General features: G+C 33.6%; 3 protein-coding genes and 1 long non-coding RNA gene across 6 annotated transcripts; 2 read left to right on the top strand and 2 right to left on the bottom strand.

Moving 5' to 3' along the window:
• Positions 1-1,869: 1,869 nt before the first annotated feature.
• On the bottom strand, positions 1,870-3,216 carry LOC143615938 (serine/threonine-protein kinase/endoribonuclease IRE1a-like). The gene is made up of 5 exons (XM_077088926.1): positions 3,110-3,216; positions 2,857-3,029; positions 2,522-2,762; positions 2,133-2,436; positions 1,870-2,052 (listed from the first exon to the last, which is right to left on the bottom strand). The coding sequence occupies exons 1-5, from the start codon at positions 3,214-3,216 to the stop codon at positions 1,870-1,872; spliced, it is 1,008 nt and encodes a 335-aa protein (XP_076945041.1).
• A 2,352-nt stretch (positions 3,217-5,568) lies between these two features.
• LOC143615931 (oxysterol-binding protein-related protein 1D-like) lies at positions 5,569-13,436 on the bottom strand. Of its 3 annotated transcripts, XM_077088920.1 has the most exons (6): positions 13,049-13,436; positions 10,492-11,034; positions 8,163-8,516; positions 7,963-8,047; positions 5,935-6,401; positions 5,569-5,769 (listed from the first exon to the last, which is right to left on the bottom strand). In XM_077088920.1, the coding sequence occupies exons 2-6, from the start codon at positions 11,020-11,022 to the stop codon at positions 5,584-5,586; spliced, it is 1,623 nt and encodes a 540-aa protein (XP_076945035.1). In that variant the 5' UTR covers positions 11,023-11,034; positions 13,049-13,436; the 3' UTR covers positions 5,569-5,583. The 3 variants fall into 3 exon arrangements, with proteins under 3 accessions (XP_076945035.1, XP_076945034.1, XP_076945036.1); XM_077088919.1 differs by lacking the exon at positions 13,049-13,436 and having other exon boundaries at positions 10,492-11,086; XM_077088921.1 differs by lacking the exon at positions 13,049-13,436 and having other exon boundaries at positions 5,640-5,769; positions 5,930-6,401; positions 10,492-11,085.
• Positions 13,437-19,288: 5,852 nt separating this feature from the next.
• LOC143615937 (actin-related protein 3-like) lies at positions 19,289-24,585 on the top strand. The gene is made up of 7 exons (XM_077088925.1): positions 19,289-19,491; positions 21,282-21,750; positions 22,932-23,078; positions 23,162-23,254; positions 23,516-23,635; positions 24,261-24,371; positions 24,457-24,585. The coding sequence occupies exons 1-7, from the start codon at positions 19,442-19,444 to the stop codon at positions 24,583-24,585; spliced, it is 1,119 nt and encodes a 372-aa protein (XP_076945040.1). The 5' UTR covers positions 19,289-19,441.
• Positions 24,586-24,723: 138 nt separating this feature from the next.
• Positions 24,724-26,091, top strand: LOC143615934 (uncharacterized). Its single transcript, XR_013150569.1, has 2 exons — positions 24,724-24,822; positions 25,863-26,091. It is a non-coding gene; the product is annotated as an uncharacterized LOC143615934 (long non-coding RNA).
• Positions 26,092-26,507: the final 416 nt, after the last annotated feature.

Here is a 26,507-nt window from a genome sequence, read left to right as displayed (position 1 = left end):
ATCAGATCTTAATGATGTCTCATCCTCGGCAAGGCGCCTGCAAGTACCCACAACAGAAAGCCGGGCAATACTGGTTTCGTATTTATCTATCAACACGTGGGAAGGGTTCAGATCCCCGTAAATAACCCTTCGAGCATGCAAGTGTTTAAGGCCATCAACAATGTTCCTACGAAACAAACAAACAAATTAACAAACAAGCATTCATACATAAATACTGGCATGCATAATAAGCGCTTGAACCGATCACTCACTCACTCACTTCATCAAGTCCAACAAGTAAGGTTTAGGGTATCCGTTTTCCTCCAACCAGTCCGCATAGAGCCCTTCGTTCTTCACCAAGTGATGAAAGTCGTAATCACAAAGCGATACCATGGCGTATATAAAATTCTCATCCTTTTCGATTGCAAACAAAGAAACAACATGCACAATACCGTCCGCCCAACGCCTAAGAACTTCGTACCCTTGTCTCTTAGCATTGAATTGATCCTCTGTAAGGCATTTCACAGCTACCTGGCGCGACGGGCGTGGGTATGCCCCTTGATAAACAACCGTCCCGTTGCTTCCATGGCCGATTTCTTTATCTAGAAATACTTGGAAAGGTGTCCTTATGACAGTCTTCTCCATCAACTGAAAGTGTTAAATCAACAGATTCTGATTGCTTGTCAATTTGCATACAAACGCACAAAACATTAAAACCTAAACAAACAATAATTTTAAAGCTTTTATAGAAATATGTGCAGTTCTTAACATAATATTTGTCCTCCAGTTAACAAACATATGTTAGAACTAGAAAACAAAAATTTGAAGAAAGTAGAGCACCTCAATAGAATGTTCAACTGGAGCGAACTCTTTTTATTCTTGACTCTTCAAATTACATAAACTCTAACCATCAATTTATAATAAACCAACAACTTATAAAACAAGACAAGTTATTCTAGGCAACTAAATAATATTTAAGAGTCTTACCATACTAAATTAAACGTACCAAAATAAACTTAATAAAATACTTTCACTTAGCCCCTTCAACTTTCGATAACCTGTTTCAAGATTTTATCTCAATAGAAATCACTTCAACCTAAGTGCACAACGCAGTAAGATATAATTGAGGGCCATAGGATCGATTAAACAAACAATAATACGTAAATAACAACAATTATAATAAACGAATCTTGTATTATTGATTTGTAAATGAAAACGGATGATTACAATGATGGTGGCCGGAGGTATTTATACCCACCGACGGTTATTCCAGCAAAGGTCGCGACGGTTCGTTAATATAACAACCCGTCGTTTATCTTATAACTAATTACAACAATATACATCAACTATTAACTAATTACACTTTGTACCCTAACTAAACTAATTGAACATTCTAACAGAGTTTATCTATTCTATAATAAACTAACGAAATATTTAACGAGATGGATGATTAACCAACACTTCTTGTGTAACAACAATTTCAAAATATAAAAAACATGAATCGTGTTTGTCTCCAGTTACCGCCTCAATGCCCAGGACCGACAACGCTTGGGTTCTACCACCGCCCGGGTTTACCGACCAAACAAACGTCATTTTAAATAATTTATTTTTTTATATGTTAATTTGACGAATGTGTTTTTTGGGTTAAACGCTAAGGTTTTATCAATGGTACGTGTCTATACCATAGCGAACGTAAATGATACTGACCGAATTCACATCGTCTCATTGACATGGTGCTCGGGTTTTATCAACACCCGGACTTCAACGTTGAGGTTTTACACAATCAAAACTATGTCCAAAACTAGTTTAAATGGTGGCAAAGCATATATGTAATTAAATGGCAATCAATTTCCTTCATCTTAATGTTTGCCCATTAACATAAAGCTGGGTCTAGTATATTCGTTTGTACGGCAAGTACTCGCGGATCCAATCTTCTTCCTTGCAGAAATCCAGCATCACATCATATACCGCCATCAACAAGTTAGGAAACCTTCGGCGTAAGTAGTGGTCAAGCTCTTCTAGCATATCGTCAAACGGACACTTTGTTGGAAACGGGTCCGCTAGATAGGCATCCTGCGCGCAAATGAGTAATGATTTAGTACTTTTAAACATTTGAAGAATATAACTTGAGCGGCGTTAAAAGCAAAGCAAACCTTGTTCTCAAGAGCTCTGCAACGCAAAGCTGCTACTGCTGATTGAATGGAGTGGAGCAACTCTCGAACAACACTGATGCGGGAGAACTGCTGGTTGTATTCCATTTCAGCAATAGATTCAGGTCCGATTAAACCGTTAAACGTCCCACTAAAGACCCTAGGAGCATCTCTTTCTAATGCTTCAACAATGTAACGAGCTCCCTTCTTTTTACCATTCACCCTCACACTCGCATATCGCAGAAACGACATTCGCTTAAAAGAATCCCAAAACAGAGGATGACGCGGTACCTCTGACACCTTTGGCCTGACAAATGTATGTATCATAAATAAAAATGCTAGTAAATATATAATAATAAACTTACTTACAGAAAAATATGAAAAAGTTGTACCTGAGTTGAGGTTCAAATTTTAATAACCGAGAGATTAGATCCATAGCTTCCGGAATGTGTTCCACGAGGGAGAGATTCACTATCTTGTCGCCGGCCACGTTATTCTCACTTTCACCAAACGGATGTTTTCCTCGAGTCAAAAGAAAGAAGAGAACACAGCCTAAATTAAACACATCCATGGCCGGCGTTTGGGGCAAATTAAGAATTTGTTCAGGCGTTCGCCATCCTGGAGTTCCTGACACTGACAACCCATAACAAAAGTGTTGTAAATCACTACTATCAAAGGATCCAAAAACATAAAATCAAGCTGAAAATATCTATAAGAATTTAGTTACCAGTATCATCAGATCTTAATGATGTCTCATCCTCAGCAAGGCGCCTGCAAGTACCCACAACAGAAAGTCGGGCAATACTGGTTTCGTATTTATGTATCAACACGTGGGAAGGGTTCAGATCCCCGTAAATAATCCTTCGAGCATGCAAATGTTGAAGGCCATCAACAATGTTCCTACGAAACAAACAAACAACATTCATACATAAATACTGGCATGCATAATAAGCGCTTGAACCGATCACTCACTCACTCACCTCATCAAGTCCAACAAGTAAGGTTTAGGGTATCCGTTTTCCTCCAACAAGTCCGCATAGAGCCATTCGTTCTTCACCAAGTGATGAAAGTCGTAATCACAAAGCATACAAACAAACAATATTCACAATACCGTCCGCCCAACGCCTAAGAACGTCGTATCCTTGTCTCTTAGCATTGAATTGATCCTCTGTAAGGCATTTCACAGCTACCTGGCGCGACGGACGTGGGTATGCCCCCTGATAAACAACCGTCACATTGCTTCCATGGCCGATTTCTTTATCTAGAAATATTTAGAAAGGTGCCGTTATCACAATCTTCCTGTCTTTGTTCAAATACTCCATCTGTACAGGTTATTAATATGCTGGCAGCATGCATGCATACAAACGAACAAAACATTAAAACCCACCCTATAAACAAACAATAACTCACACATATATATCAAGTGTCGATGATCTAATTACCTGCAAGTCGGATTATTCGATGATGGATTGCGGGTGAAACAAGGAGAGAAAAAACAAAAAACCCTGATATTTAAATCCAAGGATTGCCGGCAAGTTATTTGTTAGTTTTCTTTAAATATAAATACTTAATGGATTGGGTATTATATATGTATATATATACTAGTTTGTATCCCCGTATTACGGGGTTGTTTTTCTGTATTTGTTTATAATATTATATATTTTTTGGATTTTAATATTATTTATTGTACAGAAGTTAAGAATATACTAAGTATTTGATGATGAAAGAGTTTCACAAATAAATGATATGTTTAACTTGGTTTAAAAGTTATCTGGGTTTAGTGAGACCCATGACCAGCTTATTTTTTTATTATAAAATTGTTTTTAATTATAAATAATATATATATTTTTTTAAGGAAATCAAATATTATTTTTTAGTATATACCTATTTTATAGGTTTTTCATATCAAATATTTGGTGAGATTAATATTTAATTTCATGAGATGTTATAACCCGTTTAGAAATATCTGAGTTTGGTGAGACCCATAACCGTGAATTCGGATCAAATGCATGAGAAGCCTTCATTTAAAAATCAAACAAATCTGGTGACTCCAAAAAAAGGGGGAGCGACCACATCGCGACACGTATGATTTTTATGTTTTCGTTTATATATATTATAGATAGATATGGGGTTAATGGCAAGAAAAGACCCATTTGATTAAGAATGCCCAACGGAATAGATGTGAAGTCGGTCATAAATCATAATAGATATGTTGGTCGGCGGAGTAGATATGAAGGCCCGAGGGAATACATTCGTTGGCCGACTTATATTAAACTGTCGGACCGACCGTATAAAAGTTTTTAAACCGTCGGACCGATTGTTTAATAAACGGTTGTTTTTTTTTAAAAAAAAAAACTGTTGGGTCAACCGTTTAAATTTATGTGTCAAGAGGTGGTTGGTTCAAAAACGGAAGGGTGTTAAAAAGATTTGTCGGGTGTCAGTTCTACGGATCACTCACTCACCTCATCAAGTCCAACAAGTAAGGTTTAGGGTATCCATTCTCTTCCTCCAACAACAACCGCCATTCATTCTTCACCAAGTGATGAAGGTCTTGATCACAAAGCGATACCATGGCGTATATCAAATTCTCATGCTTTTCGATCGCATGCAAACAAACAATATGCACAATACCGTCCGCCCAACGCCTAAAAATGTCACATCCTTGTCTCTTAGCATTGAATTGATCCTCTGTAAGGCATTTCACAGCTACCTGACGCGATCGACGTGGGTATGCCCCATGATAAACAACCGTCCCATTGCTTCCATGGCCGATTTCTTTATCTAGAAATATTTGGAAAGCTGCCTATATGACAGTCTTCTCCATCAGTATTAAACCAACCAACAAATTATCAATTTGCTAGCACCATATATATAAAAACAAACAAAACATTAAAACCCTAAAAATTCAAACACACACACATATATAGGGTTAAGCTATTATACAACAATCAACGTACGCAAATTACAGTTAAGGCAAAAAGAAAACGTTCAAAAGCCAAAATATAAAAAAGGCTCAAGAAATTCGTAATACGCTAAAAGAAAGTTAAAAATGATCAATTCACGATCCAAATCTGTTTCTTTTTCGGTGAAACGATGATTAATTGGATATATATTGATGATTCCGAGATATTGTGATGCGATTTCATGAATACATGTATTCTTGTACGTTAAAGACTATTGTATCCTCCAACAAGTCTGCATAGAGCCATTCGTTCTTCAGGGGCATTTTTTGTCTTTACAAAACATAAGAGCAATTTTGTCTTTTCAAAATATTAAGGGAAATCATTAGACATGTTTTCGGCCAGATTTAGCATAAATGAAACCGCTAACATAGTTGGGTGACCTATAAACTTGCTTCAATATACGAGTGGCCTAAATGAAATAAGTTGATACTTGGATGACCTCCACTTAAATGATACATTCATACATCATCAATTATTTCTAATAATCAAACTTATATAATGTAATTAACGTAATAATTTACCTTTTCGGAAAAGAAACGTAGGCCCTTATCTGGATAATCTGCTTCATAAGTCTCCCCGAGAAGAGGATTAAAGGGTTTGCATTGTCTACCTTCTGTTGAAGCATAACCAGAAACAGCAAAAGCTGCAATGCTTAATATTCTCATCAAATCATTCCCCTGCATTAATACAAGTTTAATGTCAGTTAAATTTCAAAACATAAGATGTAAAATATGTTTACAGGGAGACAAATAAGTTTAATGTCAGTTAAATTTCAAGAGCAACTGTCAAAATTCTCAACAGTTTTTAAGTTTATATGAATATTTTAAACGTAAATACCTGACCTGCTTTCCCCATTCCAATGCTCGATCAACCAAACAAGAATACTCCAAATCCTCGAAGCATTTTGGTAATGAAGAAAGCGGTTCATTAAAATAAACAGGGAGACAAACACCAGATAAATCCTTTCCAATGTTATCTTTAATAATAGACCATAATCCAACCGGTCTTTCTTTTTCCTTTGGTTCAGGTAAACTGCCTCTTCTTTTAATATGAGGATACTGAATTAAATTAATTTCAGTCCCAGCATAGCCTGATAAGAAAGAGTCCTTTTCATTTGATGAAGAACTTGTTCCATAATTTTCTCTACCTCGATAAGAAGCACACCTTAAAACATCAGCTGACATCATGAATTCATTTGTGTCAAAAAATGTCCCAGTTTCTTCATCCGATTCAATATCTACTCCGTACCGGCTTTCGTTGTCAGCATCGGAATCGGTTCCACTGCCTTCTGACAATATAGAATAGAAATCTGTTGCAAGAAAAAGAAAAGTGTCTATGATTCTATAATGTACATCCAACATTCTTCTTTCTTTTCTACTTTAACTTGTTGAAAAAACAAGTATTTAATTTGACAATTGAATAGTTATTATTCGAAGCTTTCCACTTTTCCCTTAATTACCCTTATTATAAATTATTGCAAGTTTTTCAACTCAACTGGTATCTTAAATACATTAAGGGTAAAACTGAAATTATGCCGATTAAAATATGTATCTATCTTAAATTACGGAGTTAATGGCCATTTTCGTCCTTATGGTTTGCTACTTTCGCCACTTCAGTCCAAAATTTACAATTTTGTCAATTTAGTCCTCATAGTTTTAAATATTAGCCAATTACGTCCCATCCGTCTAACGACATCCAGCTATGCCGTTAGTTTAAGGGTATTTTTGTCTTTCTCCCTTTTATTTTGAGTTAATGGTCATTTTAGTCCCCGTGGTTTGATACTTTTGCCACTTCAGTCCAAAGTTTGAAAATTTGTCAATTTAATGTTCGGTTTAATTCAGTTTATTTTTTATTTTTATTTTTTTTGTCTATAACCCTGAAGAGCATAATTTAAGCCCAAAACCATCGAGCAACCTCCAATACAGGTATGCATTTACTCTGTTGACAACTGTAACGTACCCCCCTCATATTTAGTTTCCAGACATTTCCTAAGGTACTCTTCCCTATGGTGGAATTCAATGGTAAAGTGGTCAAGATAATTCCCTGAAACCGAGTTGTACAGAAAAAACTAAAAAGTGTTTCTTTAATTAATGTATAATAGTTGATTTCGACCCAAATTTTCGTTACGATATGTTAGTCTCTAAACCCTAACTATTATTCATTTATCAAATAAATGATTTTTAGTTTTTTCTGTACAATTCGGTTTCAGGGAATTGCTTTGACCACTTTACCATTGAATTCCATCATGGGGGAGAGTTTATGAACCATCTGGAAACTAAATACTAGGGGATGGGGACATGATTACTGTCTTCGACAAAGTAAATGCAGACTTGTTTGGGCTTGAATTATGCTCTTCAGGGTTATAAACAAAAAAAATAAAAAATAAAAAGAATTAAATTGAACATTAAATTGACAAATTTTCAAACTTTGGACTGAAGTGGCAAAAATATCAAACCATAGGGACGAAAATGACCATTAACTCAAAATAAAAAGGAGAAAGACAAAAATACCCTTAAACTAACGGCATAGCTGGATGCCGTTAGACGGATGGGACGTAATTGGCTAAGATTTAAATCTATGAGGACTAAATTGACAAAATTTCAAACTTTAGACTGAAGTGGCGAAAGTAGCAAACTACAGGGGCGAAAATGGCCATTAACTCTAAATTACGTCTGTTTTGGTTGCAAAAAACTCTATTTGGTCAGCCGGTCAGAGGTCATTCGGTAACAGGCTACACATAATAAACTAGATAAGTTTAAGATCACTAATGATAATTTTACTCTGCAAGCCATATTACTAAGGTCATCTATAGCAATATTGTATCAATAACCTAGTTAACAGGAATATTAAACTCTTAAAAATTAAATTACCACTGAATCTTCTATCTTGCCCACAACAAGAATCCCTCTCTTTTGTTTCATCAACCACAGTTGTTTCCAGCTCGATTTTCTCAGTCTGAAAATCAATGGCTTAAACCAATCAGTCCAATATTTTTTGGCATTCATCTTTCATGAAGCAAGTGTGATTTGCAAAGAACTGAATTATATGTTTAAGTTGAACATTATGGTACCTCTAACTGTCTTAATGTGTCTAAGAGAACAATATGTTTGAGTTGAAGAGTCTTCATTTGGTTTTGCATGGTGGTGAGTTCACTCAACATAATCGATTCACAATCTTTTATGATTTCCTCAGTTATTCCTTCTTGTGATAATCGGGATCGCAATTTTTCGGTTGAAATAACCAATTCTTCTGAAGGAACAAGATCCCCTGTAGATAATCTTGGAAATTTATCCTTAGCAGCTAACAGGGACTCAATCCATGCAGCTCTATCTTCTCTAGATATGCACCTTAAATGAAGAGTTTTTGTTCCAGAAAATATAGACAGTCTTTTGTCGTCTGACTTGCTTGCCCTTACAGATGAGACCTGTTAATATTTATTAGAGTGAAAAAATGCAAATTTGCACAAGATAAAAATGAAGTTTCCACTTCTTCCTGATTTTATCAACCAACTTTATATTAAGAGCAAAATGGAAACCAACTGACACTCGATTACTGATTTTAGCAACCAAGTTATAATAACCTAGTATAGGTTGTAGCAGGTCATTCATTTTAGCTGGTTTTTAAAAAACTGCTAACATGGCAATATCTGTCATTTTAGTGTATATGAAGTGGCATTTGATTTGTTCTGATGATAATATTTTATTTTGTATACATAATTGTTTTAAAGGAACATAGAGTTTTTAACTTAATTTCAGTATTTTTGACAGCTATTTTTTGCATATGTGGCATCTGATGTGGCAGAAGCAAGTCATTTTTACTTCTTGTAGCAACACATTATCTGTTTAAAGGGTAGCAATGTAGCATGTCAGTTGGTGTCTATTTTTCAAAATTCGACATGGAATTCAAATATAGTTGATAAACCTTTTCTTTGTTTTTTCATGTCGTGTGGCATCTTATGTTACTTTGTAATAACTACTTTTTGAACCCAAAAAATAAAGAACAGTTTTCTAACACATTAATAACTTTTTTCATTTTTTTCTTGCATATGTGGCAGCTAACATGGGGTCAACCAATGCCACATCACCAACTTATAGTAAAAATCAGATAAAAATAGGGTTGGTTGGTAAATATATTAAGAACAATATAAGTTGTTTCAATTTCCCACTGCCCACATAATTTAAATTCCATTGCCATAATCAGTCAAATAAATGATAAGTCTTATAAGATACAGCTATGAATGTTCATCTATTACGCCTTCTGCTTTGCAAAACATAAAATTGAGCACACATTTTCTATAATGTAAGTTATCTAGTAATAGTAATTCAACTTCAAGTATTTCCAGATAATAAGCAAATGAGCTTTATAACTGTCTGCTCACTGCATAAATTTTTTCCCAATTTGGAAAATCATTTAACGAACTTATTAAATTCAGCAGAGCAAAACAACAAAGAATAAGAAAACAAAACCTTTACGTCTTTTCTATTTAGCTTAAAGTACAAAACTTTTGTTTTGCAGGTAGAGCCATCAATTAATTGACATATCCACTAGAGAATCTTCAGGTTTCCCATAAAGTCCAAACAACTAAAACCATATAATGCCACCTAACAAAATGTCCTTGTTGTCTATGTTTTAATGGTAGCAGTTGCATAGCAATAATTCATGAAAGCAAGTATGGTTACCAGTTACCACCAGACAATTGCAGAAAAAGTTAACCACTAGTACTTGTCCATTCATTGCAACCTAACAATTGTAATTGCAATAATAGAAAATATTTTTCTTTTTTCTCTTTGTATTCCAGGAAACTAGAATGATTAAAGTTTGGATTAGGGGTGTGCTTGAAACTGAAAAAACTGATCCAAAAATACCAAACCAAAAAGAAAAGAACCGAAACCGAAACCAAAACCAAACACCGACTGTCAGTTTGGTTTAAAACTGAACTTATGGTTCGGTTTTGGTTTTGCATGTAATAAAAAGCGAAAAAACAAAACAGAGCCGAATTTAAAGATTTACATTTTCTATTTCTTATTTGAAGTAATTTATAAGAGTTTAATAAATATGTAACTCAAATATTTTAGCCCACATGCATAATACTCAATTAGTTATTAATTAACAAAATTATTTCGACTTAAATTCGTTATTATTTTGCCAAATATTTTATTTTAGCCCAAAATTTTCAAGCTCAAATGGCAAAACTGAAACTGAACCCTAACAGAAAACCTAGAAACCGAAAAACAGAAGCCGGACGTTTTCAAAAATTCAAAAACCGACGTTTTGGTTCCCAAACCTAACGTGCACACCCCTAATTTGTATTTAATCTAGCTACATTGTATGTTAAATAGTTGTTTTACTTGTAGTGAAGAGTTTGCAATTGAGTAAGATAATCAAAATTTTGTGCATACCTTCAAATGTATCTCCCCATAAGGTTTCCATTGTTTTGATCCAAATCGATTGTGACTGCTGCCATTACTGCATTTCCTCATGTACCTAATCGATTCATCTCCGATGACCTTAAACCCTTTCTCTCTCCCCGGACTGAGTACGATCTTATCTGGTCCATGAGTTTTGTAGTAAGACAACACTCCATCCTCCAATGTAAACCATCTTGATCTCCATCCTTTACCATAGTTCACCCATTTATACAAAATCCCAGCCACAACACCACCTCCATTTCCACCGAAAACCACTGGTCTCAAACCCGAAGAATCCTTTTCCCTCACTTCAATCTCGCAATCCTCGATTTCATGAAACACATTCTCCGATTCAGTACCAACAGACGAAACCTGTGCCGAAAAAGTCGCCGGTCTCACACTCCTCGCAGAACTTTCAAACCCTAACTGACACTCGGACTGACGTTTCTCAACTCCAGACAATGGCGAACCAGTCCGATCCTTCTCAATCGACACTGGAGCAATACAGCATAAGGGATTCATCTTTTCCCCGACCTAATTCGAACACAATTAATCGAATCAAATCAAATCAAAATGCTAACCTAAAGACGCAACAATCTCTATACAATACCGGTTCAGAACAGCCTAAAATTTGAGCACACTTAATCAACTTGAACCAAATCAAACTGTTAACCAGTAACCTGAAACACAACAATCTATAAACACTACGGATTAGGAATAACCTAATTCGGACACAATGAATCAAATCAAATTACTAACCTGAAAACACAGCAATCTCTATACAATACCGGTTCGGGACAACCAAATTCGAGCACAATTAATCGAATCGAATTAAATTGCTGTCCAGTAACTAGTAACCTGAAAACACAACAATTTCTAAACATTGCCGTTTCAGAATAACCTAATTCGAACACAATGAATCGAATCGAATCAAAATACTAACCTGAAAACACAACGATCTGTAAACAATACCAGTTCGGAAAACCTAATTCGAACACACCAAACCAAATGCTAACCTGAAAACACAACAATCTGTAAACTATAATAACCTAAATCGAACACAATTAATCAAATCATAATGCTAACTGTAAACACAATGATCTACTATACAAGTTGACAAAACCTACTTCAAACTAACTCGAACCAAACCAGATCAACCTGAAAACACAACAACCTGTAAACTATAAAAGCCTAATTCAAATACAATTAATCGATCAAATCATAATGCTAACTGAAAACACAATGATCTCCAAACTACACAAGTTAAGAAAACCTAACTCGAACACAAATTATTGAGTCGAATCAAATCAAATCAAACTAAATGCTAACCTGCAAAAACCACGATATCTAAACTATACAAGTTGAGAAAACCAAATTCGAACTAACTTGAACATGATTAATCAAATCGAATCGAACCAAATCAAACTAAATGCTAACCTCAAAATACAACAATCTCTAAACGGTACCGGTTCTGAAAACCTAATTCAAACAAAATTAATCAAATCGAATCAAATTACACAAAATGCTAACCTGAAAACTAAATATACCTAATTCGAACACAGCTAATCAAATCAAAATGCTACAGTTTAGAAATAACCTAATTCGAACACGATAAATCGAATCAAATCAAAATACACAAAATGCTAACCTGAAAAGTGAAAACTAACAATCTCTAAACAATAAAAGTTCCAAGAACCTTATTCGAACACAATTAATCGAATCCAATCAAATTACACAAATTCTAACCTGAAAACACAACAATCTCTAACCACTACCGGTTCAGAAAACCTAATTGGAACACAGCTAATCGAATCAAATCAAAATGCTACCGGAAAACACAACGATCCCTAAGCAATACCTTTCGGAAAACCTAATTCAAACTCATTAATCAAATCAAAATGCTACAGGTTCGAACTAACCTAAATCAGCCTCAACTAATCGAATCAAATCGAATTACACAAAATGCTAACCTGAAAACACAACTATCTCTAAACAATACCTAATTCGAACACAGCTAATCAAATTCAAATCAAATCAAAATGCCACAGTTTCAAAATAACTTATATCAAACTCAACTAATTGAATCAAATCGAATTACACTAAATGTTAATCTGAAGACTAACGATCTCTAAACAGTACGAGCACAATTAGTCGAATCAAAACGATCTCTAAGCGATACAGGTTCCGAAAACCTAATTCGAACACAATTAATCAAATCAAACTAAATGCTACGCTGAAAGAACGATCTCTAAACAATACTGTTCGGAAAACCTAATTCGAACACAGTTAATCAAATCAAATCAAATCAGAATGCTACAGTTTCTAAATAACCTAATTCGCACACAGCTAATCAAATCTAATCGAAGCGAATTACACTAAATGCTAAGCTGAAATCGAACGATCACTAAACAATACCGTTAGGAAAACCTAATTCGAACACAGTTAATCAAATCCTCTCAAATCAGAATGCTACAGTTTCTAAATAACCTAATTCGAACTAACTCGGGCACAATTAAACGAATCGAATCAAATTACACAAAATGCGAACCTGAAACCGAACGATCGTTAAACAATACCGGTCCGGAACAGAAACCGCAACGGCGGAACCAGATCGGAGGCGAATACGTCAGCAACGGCGATGAAATAACCGGAGATTTTGTAATAATAATAATAATAATGAAATGACATATAGTAGGATGAGTACAGTAAAATGTATGTAGATCAGAGATAGCAGTTGTAGGTACAGTCAGTAGTGTAATTAAGCTTGCAGACAACGAAGACGATTAAAGATGTATGTATGAATGAATATGAGAGAAGAAGATTGCATTAATTTCACTCTGCAACGAGAACTGCTTAGTGCGTGTGTCAGAGGTTGAACCAGCAGGCGTAGGTTAGTGAGAGAGGCGTATTGTGTATGTTGTCATGTGATGATGCATGGTTTGCAAGGACACCCGTATGATTTTGGCCTTTCGGGCCAGATTCACGTCGAAATGTGGGGCCATAGGGGGGTTTGCAAATTATTTGTCGCCGACTTTCCTTTTCTTTTTATTATTATTATTATTATTATTATTATATATATATATATATGTTTAAGTTCAAGAAATAAATAGAATTACTGCAAGAAATGCGAGAAATAAATATGAGCTACTAGTTTTATTTTAGGTTTTTAAAGTTTAAATATAAATAAAAAATATATAAATGTAACAATAAATGCACACCCTCTCTCCAATTAATACATCTAATATAACCATAATAAATCTCTCTGTAACTAATATATCTATATAATTTAACTAAAATAATTAAAAAGATAAAAACACTAATTTAGTTTTCATAAATAATAACAAAAATAATATACAAATGTGTCAATTAAATATAAACAATAAATATACAACCTACACAAAATTATATAACCTACACTTGTTTTGAGCAATAAAAACGTACAATATATAAAAAAACATACAACTTACATATTAAATTCGACATCAACAATTATATAAACTACACAAATATACACATATCCTACATGTGTGTAGGTTATATGTTTTTCGTGTGTAGGTTATGTTTTCTTATTCTTAGAACAAGTATGGGTTATATGTTATTGTGTAGGTTGTATATTTCACATTTAATGCAAACATATGTAAGATAGGTTTTTGAATTATTCATTACAATGTAACTACGTGTTGATGTATATCGATAAGTTGAGTTGGAAGAAATTGGTTTTAAATATAAATTTTTTTAATGTATGAATAAATTGTATTTGTGTAAGATAAAGTTTTCATGTGTAGGTTATATGTTTTCGTGTGCGTGTATATTTTATTGATGATGAATGTTGTGTGTATGTTATATGTTTTCTTATTCTCAGAACAAGTGTAGGCTATATGTTTTTGTGTATGTTGTATTTTTTTGTTGATATTTAATGCTAATACATGTAAAATAGTTTTTTATATTATTTATCACAATGTAACTACGTGTTGATGGATAATTATATATTGAGTTGGAAGAAATTTTGATAGAAAGAAATTTTAACGTATGAATAAATTGTACTTGTGTAGGATAAAAATTTAGATAGAAAATAAATGAATTTTTAATATTTTTCAATTATAGTAATTTGACTAGTTATATTAATTTAATAGATATATTAATTGAAGTGAGAGATGCATTTATAGTTTCTTAATTAATCTTGAAGTTTTTAAAACCTAAAATAAAACTAGTGGTTCATATTCATTTCTCGCAGTAATTTCATTTATCTCTTGAACCATCATATATATATATATATATATATCAACAGGTAAAATATTGTAAGAGTACACAAATTTTTTAAAAGCCTAAGAATATATATATGAGTCTATAAATCAAAGTAGTTAATGATTTAGATCTATAACATGATAACAAGTAACGACTTTATAGTGTCTTATTTATAGTACTGTTTTAGTTAATACTTTATATCTATAGTGTTCATTTGTTGAGCGGTGGCAAAAGACTGATGCTATTTCTATGAAACACAAAGACGATAAACAAATTGAAAACAATGACAGTGATAACAGTATAAAACAAATATCATTTTTGTTATTTTTTTCTTTTGTTTTTTTTTAAAGTGGGCACCATTAATGGTACTAGTACTTTACCAATCATCTCTTTTCAAAAAATCACGACACAAGTGAACAAAAATGTTATGATTTCATCCATAATTTCATATCTAACCCAAAATTATTATTTTATAAACTTACATTATTTATTACTAATATTTTATTTATTCAAACATGTATATAATACACATGTTTATAACCTAGTAATAAATACAGTGAAGTAAGATTAAGTTTAAAAGCAATAAAAATCATTATACATTATCATTTACCGTCTCATTAATCATTGTTTATATTATTCACACCAAACAACATATTTGCATGTTGTTTAATTACTTCACTAACTTCACGAGCATAATGGTAGAGGTGTGAGGCTGGTAGCGAGCGCAAGGGGGTGTTGGTTGTTTTTTTTTTGTGTTAATTGTATATAATCCAAATCATTTTTCACTCACATTTCACCGGACCATAACATATATTTCTAGGCGTAAAATGTGAAATTCTCCCACACATACATGACACTGTCACATTTCATGCTCGGTCTTACACTTTATCAATAATTACTCATTTTATGAGAAATAACATATTTTGTTGGATTCATTCACTTGTACATTTCTTTATATTACTCATTTTATGAGAAATAACATATCTTGTTGGATTCATTCATTTGTACATTTCTTAATATATGATTGCAAAGTATAATAATTGTGTTCATATATCTTTTAGTTTGATTTTTTCAATCATTGTCATAATTTTAGACAATTCTCTTAGGCCATGTGTAGTGGAGGGGCTACAATTGGGAGACGAATTGTGACACGTGGCGCCCAGTTAGCAAGAAATATAAATTTGTTTTTGGGGTGTAATGGTGTAGGGGCTATAAGTTGGGCCCACGGTGTCTTTTTTTATTATTTTCTTTTTATAATTAAACTAATTAAATAAAAACCAATTTATTTAATAATTAAATAAAAATGCATTAAAATTAAAAAGAAATACAAAAAAATACATAACTAAAAAAAAATACTAATATCCATAATATTCGCGCATTTTTTCGACTCGTCCTCGTTGCAACAATGCGGCCTCTTCGTGTGACCCGGCCGCTTTGAGGGATTCGTATTCTTTACTCATTTCCCGCAACTCCATCATAGCGGCAATCTTTTCATGTTGTTTGTTAGTTTCTCTCATGGTATCGTTGAGTTCTTCGACAAACTTTTTGTGTTTTTTTATCAATACTGTGATGATAGCGGTGAGTTCCACGGGTTTCGGTTGGTTCGGGTTGTTTGTAGGATTCATTTTGCTAGATTTTTTGAAAATTTTGGATATGAATTGTGTATGAAATGGATATGAAATGAAGAAGAAGATGTATGTTTATATAGATATTTATATATTATTTTAATTAATTAATTTTTTTTATATATATTTCACCGTTGCAACGGTCAAATTTAATATAATAACATTAATCTTCAAAGAATCCGGCGAAAAAAGGACCCCGTTGGATCCAATTGAGAATGAGAATTGTGTCACCGTCTAGTACTTTTACATTTCATTCTTTTATAAATACAAAAACAATTTATTTTAGCAAAAAGACTTATTAGAAAACATACTAGAGTGTTTTATGATAATATATTTTATAAAACGAAGAAACGATTAAGTTTCATTTGTGATTATCATCACTATACTTCTGTAAAAAAGTCGATCAATAATATACACTATTTATTTTATATAGACTATAACTCCACACCCTCTAAATATACTCATATATCTACACATTTTTTCATCATTGGACTATAACACCCGACCACTTATGGATCGACACCTTTTTACACACGTTAATCAAAATTCAAAATTTCAAATGGTTAATGGTTTCAAATCTTTACAATTACAATCAGTTAGATCTACACCAATGCATTTGCTTGATTTTGAAATCCAATTTTGTTTTCTTGGGATGAGAAATAGTTTGTGAAGTAGCGAACTAGCGAGTAACGTAGTACTTGGGATTGAAAGTTGATTATTGTAGCAGGCGACAATCAATCGACAATTGCATAACTTTTTGATTGTAGAGGTGCACAAGTCGGGCTTTTTTGAACATGAACCGGGTATGGTCAACAAAAGTCAAATCCGAGTCGGGTAGGAACTGGTTTTGGGCATAGTCGGGTATTGACCGGGTTTTTTTTTTTCGAGTTTCAGGTAGGGTAGGGTCGGGTTTGACCGGGTATTTCCAGTTCCGGTTCCAGCGGTTCCGGGTCTGTTCCAGGTCTGGAGAGAAATTTAATACTAGGTCGTACCCGCCGATCGGGTACAGGTATAGACTAGTTTCGAGTCGGGTCCGGAACCAGGTATTTTGTGCACCTCTATTTGATTGTAATGAATTCATGACATTTCCTAATTTTAGTTCGAGTAAAGCGCCATTTTCATCCTTGTGGTTTGACAAATAATGCGAATTTAATCTAAAAAGTTTATTTTTTGCATATGGATCCTTCACGTTTCCCAGTATTTGCCAATTACATCCAAATTACTAACCCCGTTAAATTTAATCGCTAAGTCAGGGGTAGACATGTCTTTTCACCATTTCTTTATTATAATACTTATTTTTGTGAACTGCGGTTTTCGTCCCTCTAGTTTGTCCGGATCTGCAGTTTTAGTCCAATAGTTTCAAATTTGCAGTTTTCTTCCCTATGGTTTCATTTCACTTGTAATTAAACCCGAATTCCCTAATATCGTTAAGCCTAGTAGTTAAACCCATCAATATGCCCTTCACGTGAGGGGCAGTTTTGTTCCTTGTTTTTTTTCCTTTTTTCCTAAATATACCCTAGCCCCTAACGTGAGAGGGCTTGCGAATTAGGACTGGAGTTTATTTAGGGAGAGAAACAACAAAACTGGTTGTCACATGAGGGGCACACAAGTGGATTAACGACCAAAATTAACGAGGATAATAAATTTGGGTTTGATTGTAAGTGAAATGAAACTACAAGTACAAAAATTGCAAACTTGAAACTTTTGGACTAAAACCGTAGATTTGGACAAACCACAAGGACGAAAACCACAGTTCACTAAAATAAGTATTATAATAAAGAAATGTGAAAAGACATGTCTACCCCTGACTTAACGATTAAATTTAACGGAGTTAGTGATTTGGATGTAATTGGCAAGAACTGAGAAACGTGAAGGGTCCATATGCAAAGAATAAACTTTTTGGACTAAATTCGCATTATTTGAAAAACCACAAGGACAAAAATGACACTTTACTTTGTTTGGTTTGGGCTTGAGGGGCTTAACAAAAGCCCATAAAAATATAAAATATACAAGAAAATGGACCATAATAACTATATCTAAGCCCAAAGTTATGGGCAGGGCGATATTCCACCCCTGATTATGCTTGGACCAGCTTTTATCTTGAAAATGTTGATGCGCCTCAACCAGGATGCAAATTAGCCGAGCTGCTCGTGAGCTAGTAAACTCGTTTAATAATCAAGTCCGAGCCTAAACTTCACCTATCGAGCCGGCTCACGAGTCTGACACTTGTATAACTAAAAATATATATTTAATAACTATTAATTAATATGTATATATACAATTTTATGAAACCATAAATACAAATAACAAATAATATATATTATTTTATACATAAAATATAATAGAAAATAATATATAAAAACAATTATAATTATACAAAAAGTAATTGATAAATAGTAAACAAGCCGAGTTCAAGCTTGAAAATATACTCACGAGCCGAACTCAACAAGTCAAACTCGAGCCTAATCAAGCTCAACCTCAACTCGTTTACAACCATTAGTGGTAATGTGACATCCCCTCACCACACCTGTTGTTAAAAAAATAGTATTATTTATATCACTTCGCTCACACCCAGACAAAACGAGTGTCAATAATAAAATAATAAAACATTTGTCCCAAATCATATATAACCACAAACCAACAAATAATAATAAGTCAATAGTCTATACATTATTACATAAACACTTGCGAGTTAACCTAATCGAACCGAACCAAAACAGAGCGTGTCAAACACTTTTGGGATCCAATCCAATCCAATCCAATCCAATCCAATCTCAATTCAATTCATTACTGAAATAATAATAATAACAGTCAGAGAACATAATAATAATAATATTATTATTATTAGTCGCCAATGATATTAAATTATTAATCATCAAATGGGTGGTGATGATGATATTGGATACTGGTTGTTGTTGTTGTTGCTGTTGAATCGTTGCCTGCATTCAACGTCATGATCACTTCTTCTCTAAAACCAAAACCTCACATCGGATCTCAATTGCAGATCCAATTTCACTTTCACTTTATTATTATTATTATTGTTATTATTGTTGGTTTTGAGCTTTTGAATCATGGATCCTTCAACGTCTCGTCCTGCTGTAGTAATCGACAATGGAACCGGGTGAGTTATGATTTAATTGTTTGTTATTGTTATTGTATTTGTAATTGATCACCAACTGTTAGTTTGATAAGGTGTTTGGTTAATTAGTGTTTATGTATATATGCACACCAACTGTTTGATGAAATGCCAGAGTATATGATCTAATTGCTTGTTACTGTAATTGATCGCCAACTGTTTGATTAAAGTGTTGAATGATATTTGGTATATTAGTGTTTATGTATATGCACACCAACTGTTTGATGAAATGTTGCAAAGAATATGTCGTTTGTTTTGTTACTCGTTTTGGATTGTATGAGTGAATTGATAAGTAAAACTATGATTATTAGCTTAACATAATTCATGATCAAATAGTCATATTATAATAATTGATCACCAACTGTTTGATGAAATGACACAAAGAAGATGTCGTTTGTTTATTAGCTTTTTAGGATTATATGACTAAATTGATTAGTGTGACTTATGATTATTGCTTGTTTAACAAAATTCATGATCTAATGCTAGTTATTATCATAGTTATTAAAAGCGGGCGCTTTTTGCGCTTAAGCGCATTTAAAGCGCCAGGCGCATTAAGTGCGACTAACATGCAGCAGATATTAAATGCGCAGTCTTATTTTCCCAAACCTCCCATGTTTATTAAATTCCCTTTAATAATTTGTTTCTATTCTCTAGGAGTCCCCTAACACTCCACTATCTAAGGGGTTCCATAATTAAAATATTATATCACACAAAATCATCAAGAACTAAGAATTACAGGTTAATTTTGTTCTTATTTCCCTATTTTCGGATTTCTTTCTTTACTATGCACTTTTTGTTCTTTGTTTCTTATAATCTTATGTAACTTTAATATTGTTTCAGCACTTTCTTTCTTTACTATGCACTTTTTCTATGTTTTGGTTTTTCGTTTTTCTAATTATTATGATGTACTTGGTACTACATGTTTTGAATTTTGGTTTTTGGTTGTTTTTATAAACTATTTGAAGAATTAATGTATTTGTTCTTCATAAGATGTTCTATTTAAGTTAAGTTTTTTGTTTATTAATGTGCGTTTTTTTTAAAAAATCGGGCGCTTTTTTTGCGCTTATCGCCTGGGCGCTAGACCCAGCCTCAACGCTTTCGAGCGCTTATCGCATTTGATAACTATGGTTATTATAGTTGATCATCAACTGTTTGATGAAAGTCCTAAATGGTATTTGGTTGATTATTGTTTATGTGTATGCACATCACCTGTTTGATGAAATGGCCCAAAGAAGATACTATTCCATTGCTAACTTATTTTTTGGATTATATGACTAGAATCAATTAGTAACCTATGATTTAAGTACATTTCGTATCCCTTGTTTAACAAAATTCAGGATCCAGCACTCATTGTTATAATTGATCATCAACTGTTGGATAAAATATCCTGAATAATATTCGTTTATGCGTTGCCCATATATAAGGACACCGCGCTTTTGATACAAATTTCCAAAGAAGATGTTGTTACCTTTTTTGGATGATGTGTTTGTTTATATAACTAAAATCAATTAGTGTAACCAGTGATTTTTATACATTCCATATCACTTGTTTATTAAAATTCATGAGATACTCATTATTATAATTGATCACCAACTGTTTGATACAAATCCTAAATCATAGTCATTTACTGGTTTACACAGTATCAATGTATATTCACATCACATGTTTGATAAAATTCCCCAATGATTATATCGTCTGTATACTGACTTTTTATTGGATTATCTGATTGTTTATATGACTAAAGCTAATTAGCATGGCCTATGGTGGTACTGCAGGTATACTAAAATGGGTTTTGCGGGTAACGTGGAACCCTGTTTTATTACTCCAACTGTAGTTGCAGTCAATGAATCATTCATATCACAGCCCGCCCGTGGCTCTAGTAAGGGAAGTAGCAGTTGGCTGGCACAACACAATGCGGGTGTAATGGCTGATCTTGATTTCTTTATTGGAGAAGAAGCGGTATCCAAATCAAGAACTAGCAGTACTTACAGTCTAAGCTACCCAATAAAAAACGGGCAGGTGGAAAATTGGGATGCAATGGAACGGTTTTGGCAGCAGTGTATATTTAATTACCTGCGGTGTGATCCAGAGGATCATTACTTTTTATTGACTGAAAGTCCACTGACTCCACCAGAAAGTAGAGAGTACACTGGCGAGATTATGTTTGAGACGTTTAATGTTCCAGGGCTTTATATTGCAGTGCAACCGGTGCTTGCTTTGGCTGCTGGGTACACAACGTCTAAGGTTTGTTTCTATGATTATTGTTGATATTGTTGTTATTATGGAAGTGCATTTATTTTTTATTCATTGATGCTGATTAGTATCTCCAGATTTTAGGATTGTCTTTAGATGTATGTGATGAGGAGAACAATGAACATGCAATTAAGTTTAGAAAGATTTGTATAACTAGAAGAACATAGAAACAGACTTTACACTTTTTCCTTATTTTAGCAACCAGCTTTATGTTAGGCGCAATGCTAATAGTTGAAACCAATTTATATGGTTGGTATCAAATTTATAACTTGTCAAACGTTAGGCTAAATAGAATATGGGTATACCACAAGGACCATTCTAGTATACCTGCAGTGCTAGATGGGGGCTGCTGTCATGGTATCAACCCGCACCACCTCAGCTATTTACAAGTAAATTTAGTTAAAATGAGGTTGGTTCCTAAAATCAGTAATAGAAAGACATTAACATTTTACTTTTATGTTTGTTTTGTATGACATCAAACTGCTTACAGAAACACCTAATTGATTGGATACTTGTATTGTATGACAATAACAAAACGTTAAAAAGCTTTTTTGTTCTTTCAAACTGATTTTCTTTTGTCATAACATTCACCGTAATGAAACATCAAGTTTTTATTTAGTATCAAATCTGGCAATTATGCCGCCTTTGTTTATTTTCTATTATCTTTTTATCTCTTGCTTTGTAAGGTGTAATATATCATTGAATCCAAGAACCTTTCACTAGTAGTCATCATTGTTAATCATTTTGCTTTGGCGTATAAGCAATTTGGAGTGTTTAGACTGTATCTGCTTGTTTTAGGCTAAATAAGCACCTTTAATGAGCTCATATTGTCTTCTCTTGTGACGGTAGAGCATATTTGTGAAACCAAAATGTTTTGGTCGTGTACAAGCTAAAAGGTCATGGTATATTCATTTTCAAACTTTTACTTTCATATTATGAAACGAACCCGATTAAGGGTTGTCCATCAGTTCGCTAAAACAGGACTAGCGGGAACCCTTTTCTACTTTTGTTAACCGCTCTTGTTAGTGTTAGTACCTGGATTTTCGATTGTTTTAGGCATCAATGTTTTATTTATCAAATTAGGGTTTTTAACCTTGTAATCGGAGATTAGTGTCTTATTTTACGATCTCAGGTTCTCAGTACTTATCACATTAACCTGTACTTTTGCGTAGTGTGAGATGACAGGTGTTGTAGTAGATGTTGGAGATGGGTCCACTCATGTTGTACCTGTTGCAGAAGGTTATGTTATTGGTAGCAGCATCAAGTCACTACCAATATCTGGAAAAGATGTTACTCTCTTTGTTCAACAACTCATGCGTGTATGTTGACTTTGACTTTTATATGTATTTTATATTTGCAAATTTAATTTTTTTGAGTTAAATCTTTCTCATGAAATTGCCAGGAAAGAGGGGAGCACATTCCTCCCGAAGATTCGCTAGAAGTGGCTCGAAAGATTAAGGAGACGTATTGCTACACAAGTTCTGACATCGTTAAGGTAGTTATGATTTGTGTGCTTAAGTGTATTCAATTGCTTAAGTGTATTCAAATTTTCAAATGTATAGAAAGCTTTTAAATCACTTTTTTAGAAGTTTGAATTTTTTTCTTATAATACATTTCTAGCACTTCGATCGTTTTTAGAAGTTAAAAAATGGATAAAAGGTTTGACACCTATAGTCAATACCTATCTAATTCTTTTTGTTAAACTGCTTCAAGTTTCATGAATTTATAACCAGATTATTTTTCTGTAATTGTACAGGAGTACAATAAGCATGATAAGGAACCATCCAAATACATTAAACAATGGCGAGGTATTAAACCAAAGACCGGGGCACCGTATTCTTGTGATGTTGGCTATGAACGGTTTCTTGGTCCCGAGGTTTGTTTCCCTTTTATTGTGTAATTTTCACAGGTTAATTACACCAAAATGTAAACTATGTTTAGCATTGCGTGTCAGGAAACTTTTATAGCAGGTAACATGGTGACATGACGCCAGTCTTTTAATGACATGGCGATGCGTCACGTCACATTTTACTAGCTATTGAAGGCATGACATGATGGTGTGTTACTTCACCATTTTACGTGCTATAGAAGTTTACCTACGATGGTCAAATTGAAAATATCTTATGTACAATTGGGTAAAAAGTTTCTCTTAACTTCAATAATAAAAAGATGAATGTAAGTTGTATTTTGGTGTATTAAACCATTAATAGTTACTTTACGTGTTAATTACATCATTATGTAACACATTTTAGTTTTTATCATTGCATATAAGTAACCTTTCATAGCATGTAAATCGGCGATGCGACATCGTTTTTTATTATGTGGCGGTGTCACATTCCTCGTTTTTACATGGAAATAGGCATTTTCTCTTACATACAATTAGAAAATGATGAAAATATGTTACATCTGATGTATTAAACAGTTACTTTCACCGTCTTTTTAAATGTTTTTATTGTATACCGATTGTGAATACTTAATAACTTGCTAAATTTTTGTTGCAGATTTTTTTTAATCCCGAGATATACAACGGTGACTTTACAACCCCTTTACCTGAAGTAATAGACAAGTGTATCCAGTCTGCACCAATTGATACAAGAAGGGCTCTATATAAGGTACAACTAACTAATTATTAATACATGTCAAGTAAGAAATTATAATTACAAAGGATAAGCTAATCTTTTTGGACATTGATTTCAGAATATAGTGTTGTCTGGAGGATCAACCATGTTTAAAGATTTCCAAAGAAGGCTGCAAAGGGATACAAAGAAGATTGTTGATGCACGAGTTCTTGCGTCTAGCGTGAGGCATATGGTGAACTTAAAGTAAGCATGCATATCCATCAATTATTATTATTATTATCATTGTTATTGTTGTTGTTACTGTTACTTTTATTGTTATTGTTATTGTTATTGTTATTGTTATCGTGATCGTTAACGTTACTGTTAATGATAATATTGGTTCTAGGCACAACCAGTTGAAGTCAATGTAGTCAGCCATCCTATCCAGAGATATGCAGCGTGGTTTGGGGGTTCGGTTCTTGCATCCACACCAGAATTTTTTACGGTATTTATTAAAATTACTCTTTGCATTTTAGCAAAGCACAACAGTTCATTTGCAACAAATATACCAAAGTGCAATTGGTGTAACTAAATGTGGCAAAATGGACAGACAGACGGCTGGGTAAACAGCTTAACAGGATCAAATCAAGGGGTGTGCATGGGTCTGTTCTGGGCTCAAACCAAACCAAAAACAAAAAATTGAAAACCGTTCGGTTTCACTTTATCGATTTTCACAACGGTTTTTTTTTCCCTTGCGTTTTGCCATTTGGCTTGCAAATGCTGGGCCAAAAAAAAATTGGCCCAATATAATGAATTTGAGCATGAAAGTTTGGGCCTAAAGTTTTTTTTCTTAACTAATAATTAATTGATTGCTATACATTTAGAGTTCTTAAATTTTGGGCCTACATCATTTACTATTTTCTTATAATATAAAGTATTAAAATTCAAAAATAACGACTCTAATAATTCAAAAATTCCATAAAAGAAGTCAGTTTTTACGGGTTCTGTTATAAAAATCGTTTCGCTTTTCGGTACATGCAAAATCAAAACCAAACCAAAAAATCGTTTTTTTTCGGAAATAAAACGCAAAACCAAACCGTCGGTTTTGGGTTGGGTTTGGTTATTTCGATTGCGGGTCGGTTATTTTAATTTCATGCACACCCTCAAACAGGTCATTCATAGTCACGACCAAAACGGGCCATGCCAACCTTTTAATATTTCATCTTTTCTTTTATGAATTATCAGATAATTATTTACGGTATTCTTTATTTTATTTTCATTTTAGCAAGAACAATGGTTTGATAACTCAATAGTGGGTTGGGTTGGGTAATGGGCAAACGGGTAATTTATAATCGGGTTCGAAACGGGTTGGGCCCACATACACTCTTTTTGTTTGTTTTCCGGTTATATGTTAGATTAGGGTTGTGAGACAGGAATTACCAGTTAAAATCATTTTAGGACTAGACGGACCAGGCCAACCTGTATACACTTTTTTATCTTTTTATTCTTAAAATTTTATTGAAAAATTAATAATTTCATGAACAGGCTTGCCATACGAAAGCAGAGTATGAGGAATACGGCGCAAGCATATGCAGAACAAATCCTGTTTTCAAGGGAATGTATTGATCCGAGATTCGTTTTTTTCTTCTTTCTCTCTTCATGTTTTGTGTACATTCTGCAGATTAGGTGTGCACTAGATTAATGTTTCATTTCTTGTAAGAAAAAAAAGAATTTAATTGTATTCTTTTTTAAGAAGCAAATAGGTTTTGTTTTATAGGATGCCTAGTAGCATGTTTGTTTCTTTAGCCATGTTTATAAGATGACACAAGTTGATCAGATAAAAGTGTCTTCAAGACATCAATGTTTTTTTAGTAATTTTCAGATTAGTGTTTTTTTTCTTTGTTTTATGCATGTTTATCCTAGAGGTGCACAAACCAGCTATTTTTAGGAACGGAATTGGTGTATAGTTGGGTATTTGACTGGGTTTTTCGGGGTTTAGGTCGGGTTTTGACCGGATAAAGGTGGAACTGGTTCCAGCGGGTGCAGGTGGGGTCCGGTTCTGGGTATAGGTCTGGGGAGAAACCCAATACCAGGTCGTACCGGCGGGTCAGGTATCGCCGTACTTGTAGGAATCAGTTCCGAGTCGGGCCTGGAATCGGGTATTTTGTGCACCTCTAGTTTATCCTGTGT

Source organism: Bidens hawaiensis, unplaced genomic scaffold, assembly GCF_021521415.1.
Source record: "Bidens hawaiensis isolate Kalapana, Puna unplaced genomic scaffold, B.hawaiensis_p1.1 tig00044850_1, whole genome shotgun sequence".
Taxonomy (NCBI): domain Eukaryota; kingdom Viridiplantae; phylum Streptophyta; class Magnoliopsida; order Asterales; family Asteraceae; genus Bidens; species Bidens hawaiensis.
Note: the sequence above shows the minus strand (reverse complement) of the source record. Positions and strands in the feature narration are given on the sequence as shown.

Bases quoted from the DNA above. Each gene is read 5' to 3' on its own strand.
- LOC143615931 (XM_077088920.1), bottom strand. From the start codon at position 11,022: ATGAATCCCTTATGCTGTATTGCTCCAGTGTCGATTGAGAAGGATCGG. The intron at 8,517-10,491 runs GTATGCACAAAA...AAATATTAACAG, and splicing joins ATGGGGAGATACATTTGAAG to GTCTCATCTGTAAGGGCAAG. The intron at 6,402-7,962 runs GTAATTTAATTT...TTCTTGCAACAG, and splicing joins GCAAGATAGAAGATTCAGTG to ATTTCTATTCTATATTGTCA.
- LOC143615937 (XM_077088925.1), top strand. From the start codon at position 19,442: ATGGATCCTTCAACGTCTCGTCCTGCTGTAGTAATCGACAATGGAACC. The intron at 23,079-23,161 runs GTATGTTGACTT...TGAAATTGCCAG, and splicing joins TTGTTCAACAACTCATGCGT to GAAAGAGGGGAGCACATTCC. The intron at 24,372-24,456 runs GTACAACTAACT...CATTGATTTCAG, and splicing joins CAAGAAGGGCTCTATATAAG to AATATAGTGTTGTCTGGAGG.
- LOC143615938 (XM_077088926.1), bottom strand. From the start codon at position 3,216: ATGCTTTGTGATTACGACTTTCATCACTTGGTGAAGAACGAATGGCTC. The intron at 2,763-2,856 runs GTAACTAAATTC...ATGGGTTGTCAG, and splicing joins ATTAAGATCTGATGATACTG to TGTCAGGAACTCCAGGATGG. The intron at 2,053-2,132 runs GTTTGCTTTGCT...ATTTGCGCGCAG, and splicing joins GCAGAGCTCTTGAGAACAAG to GATGCCTATCTAGCGGACCC.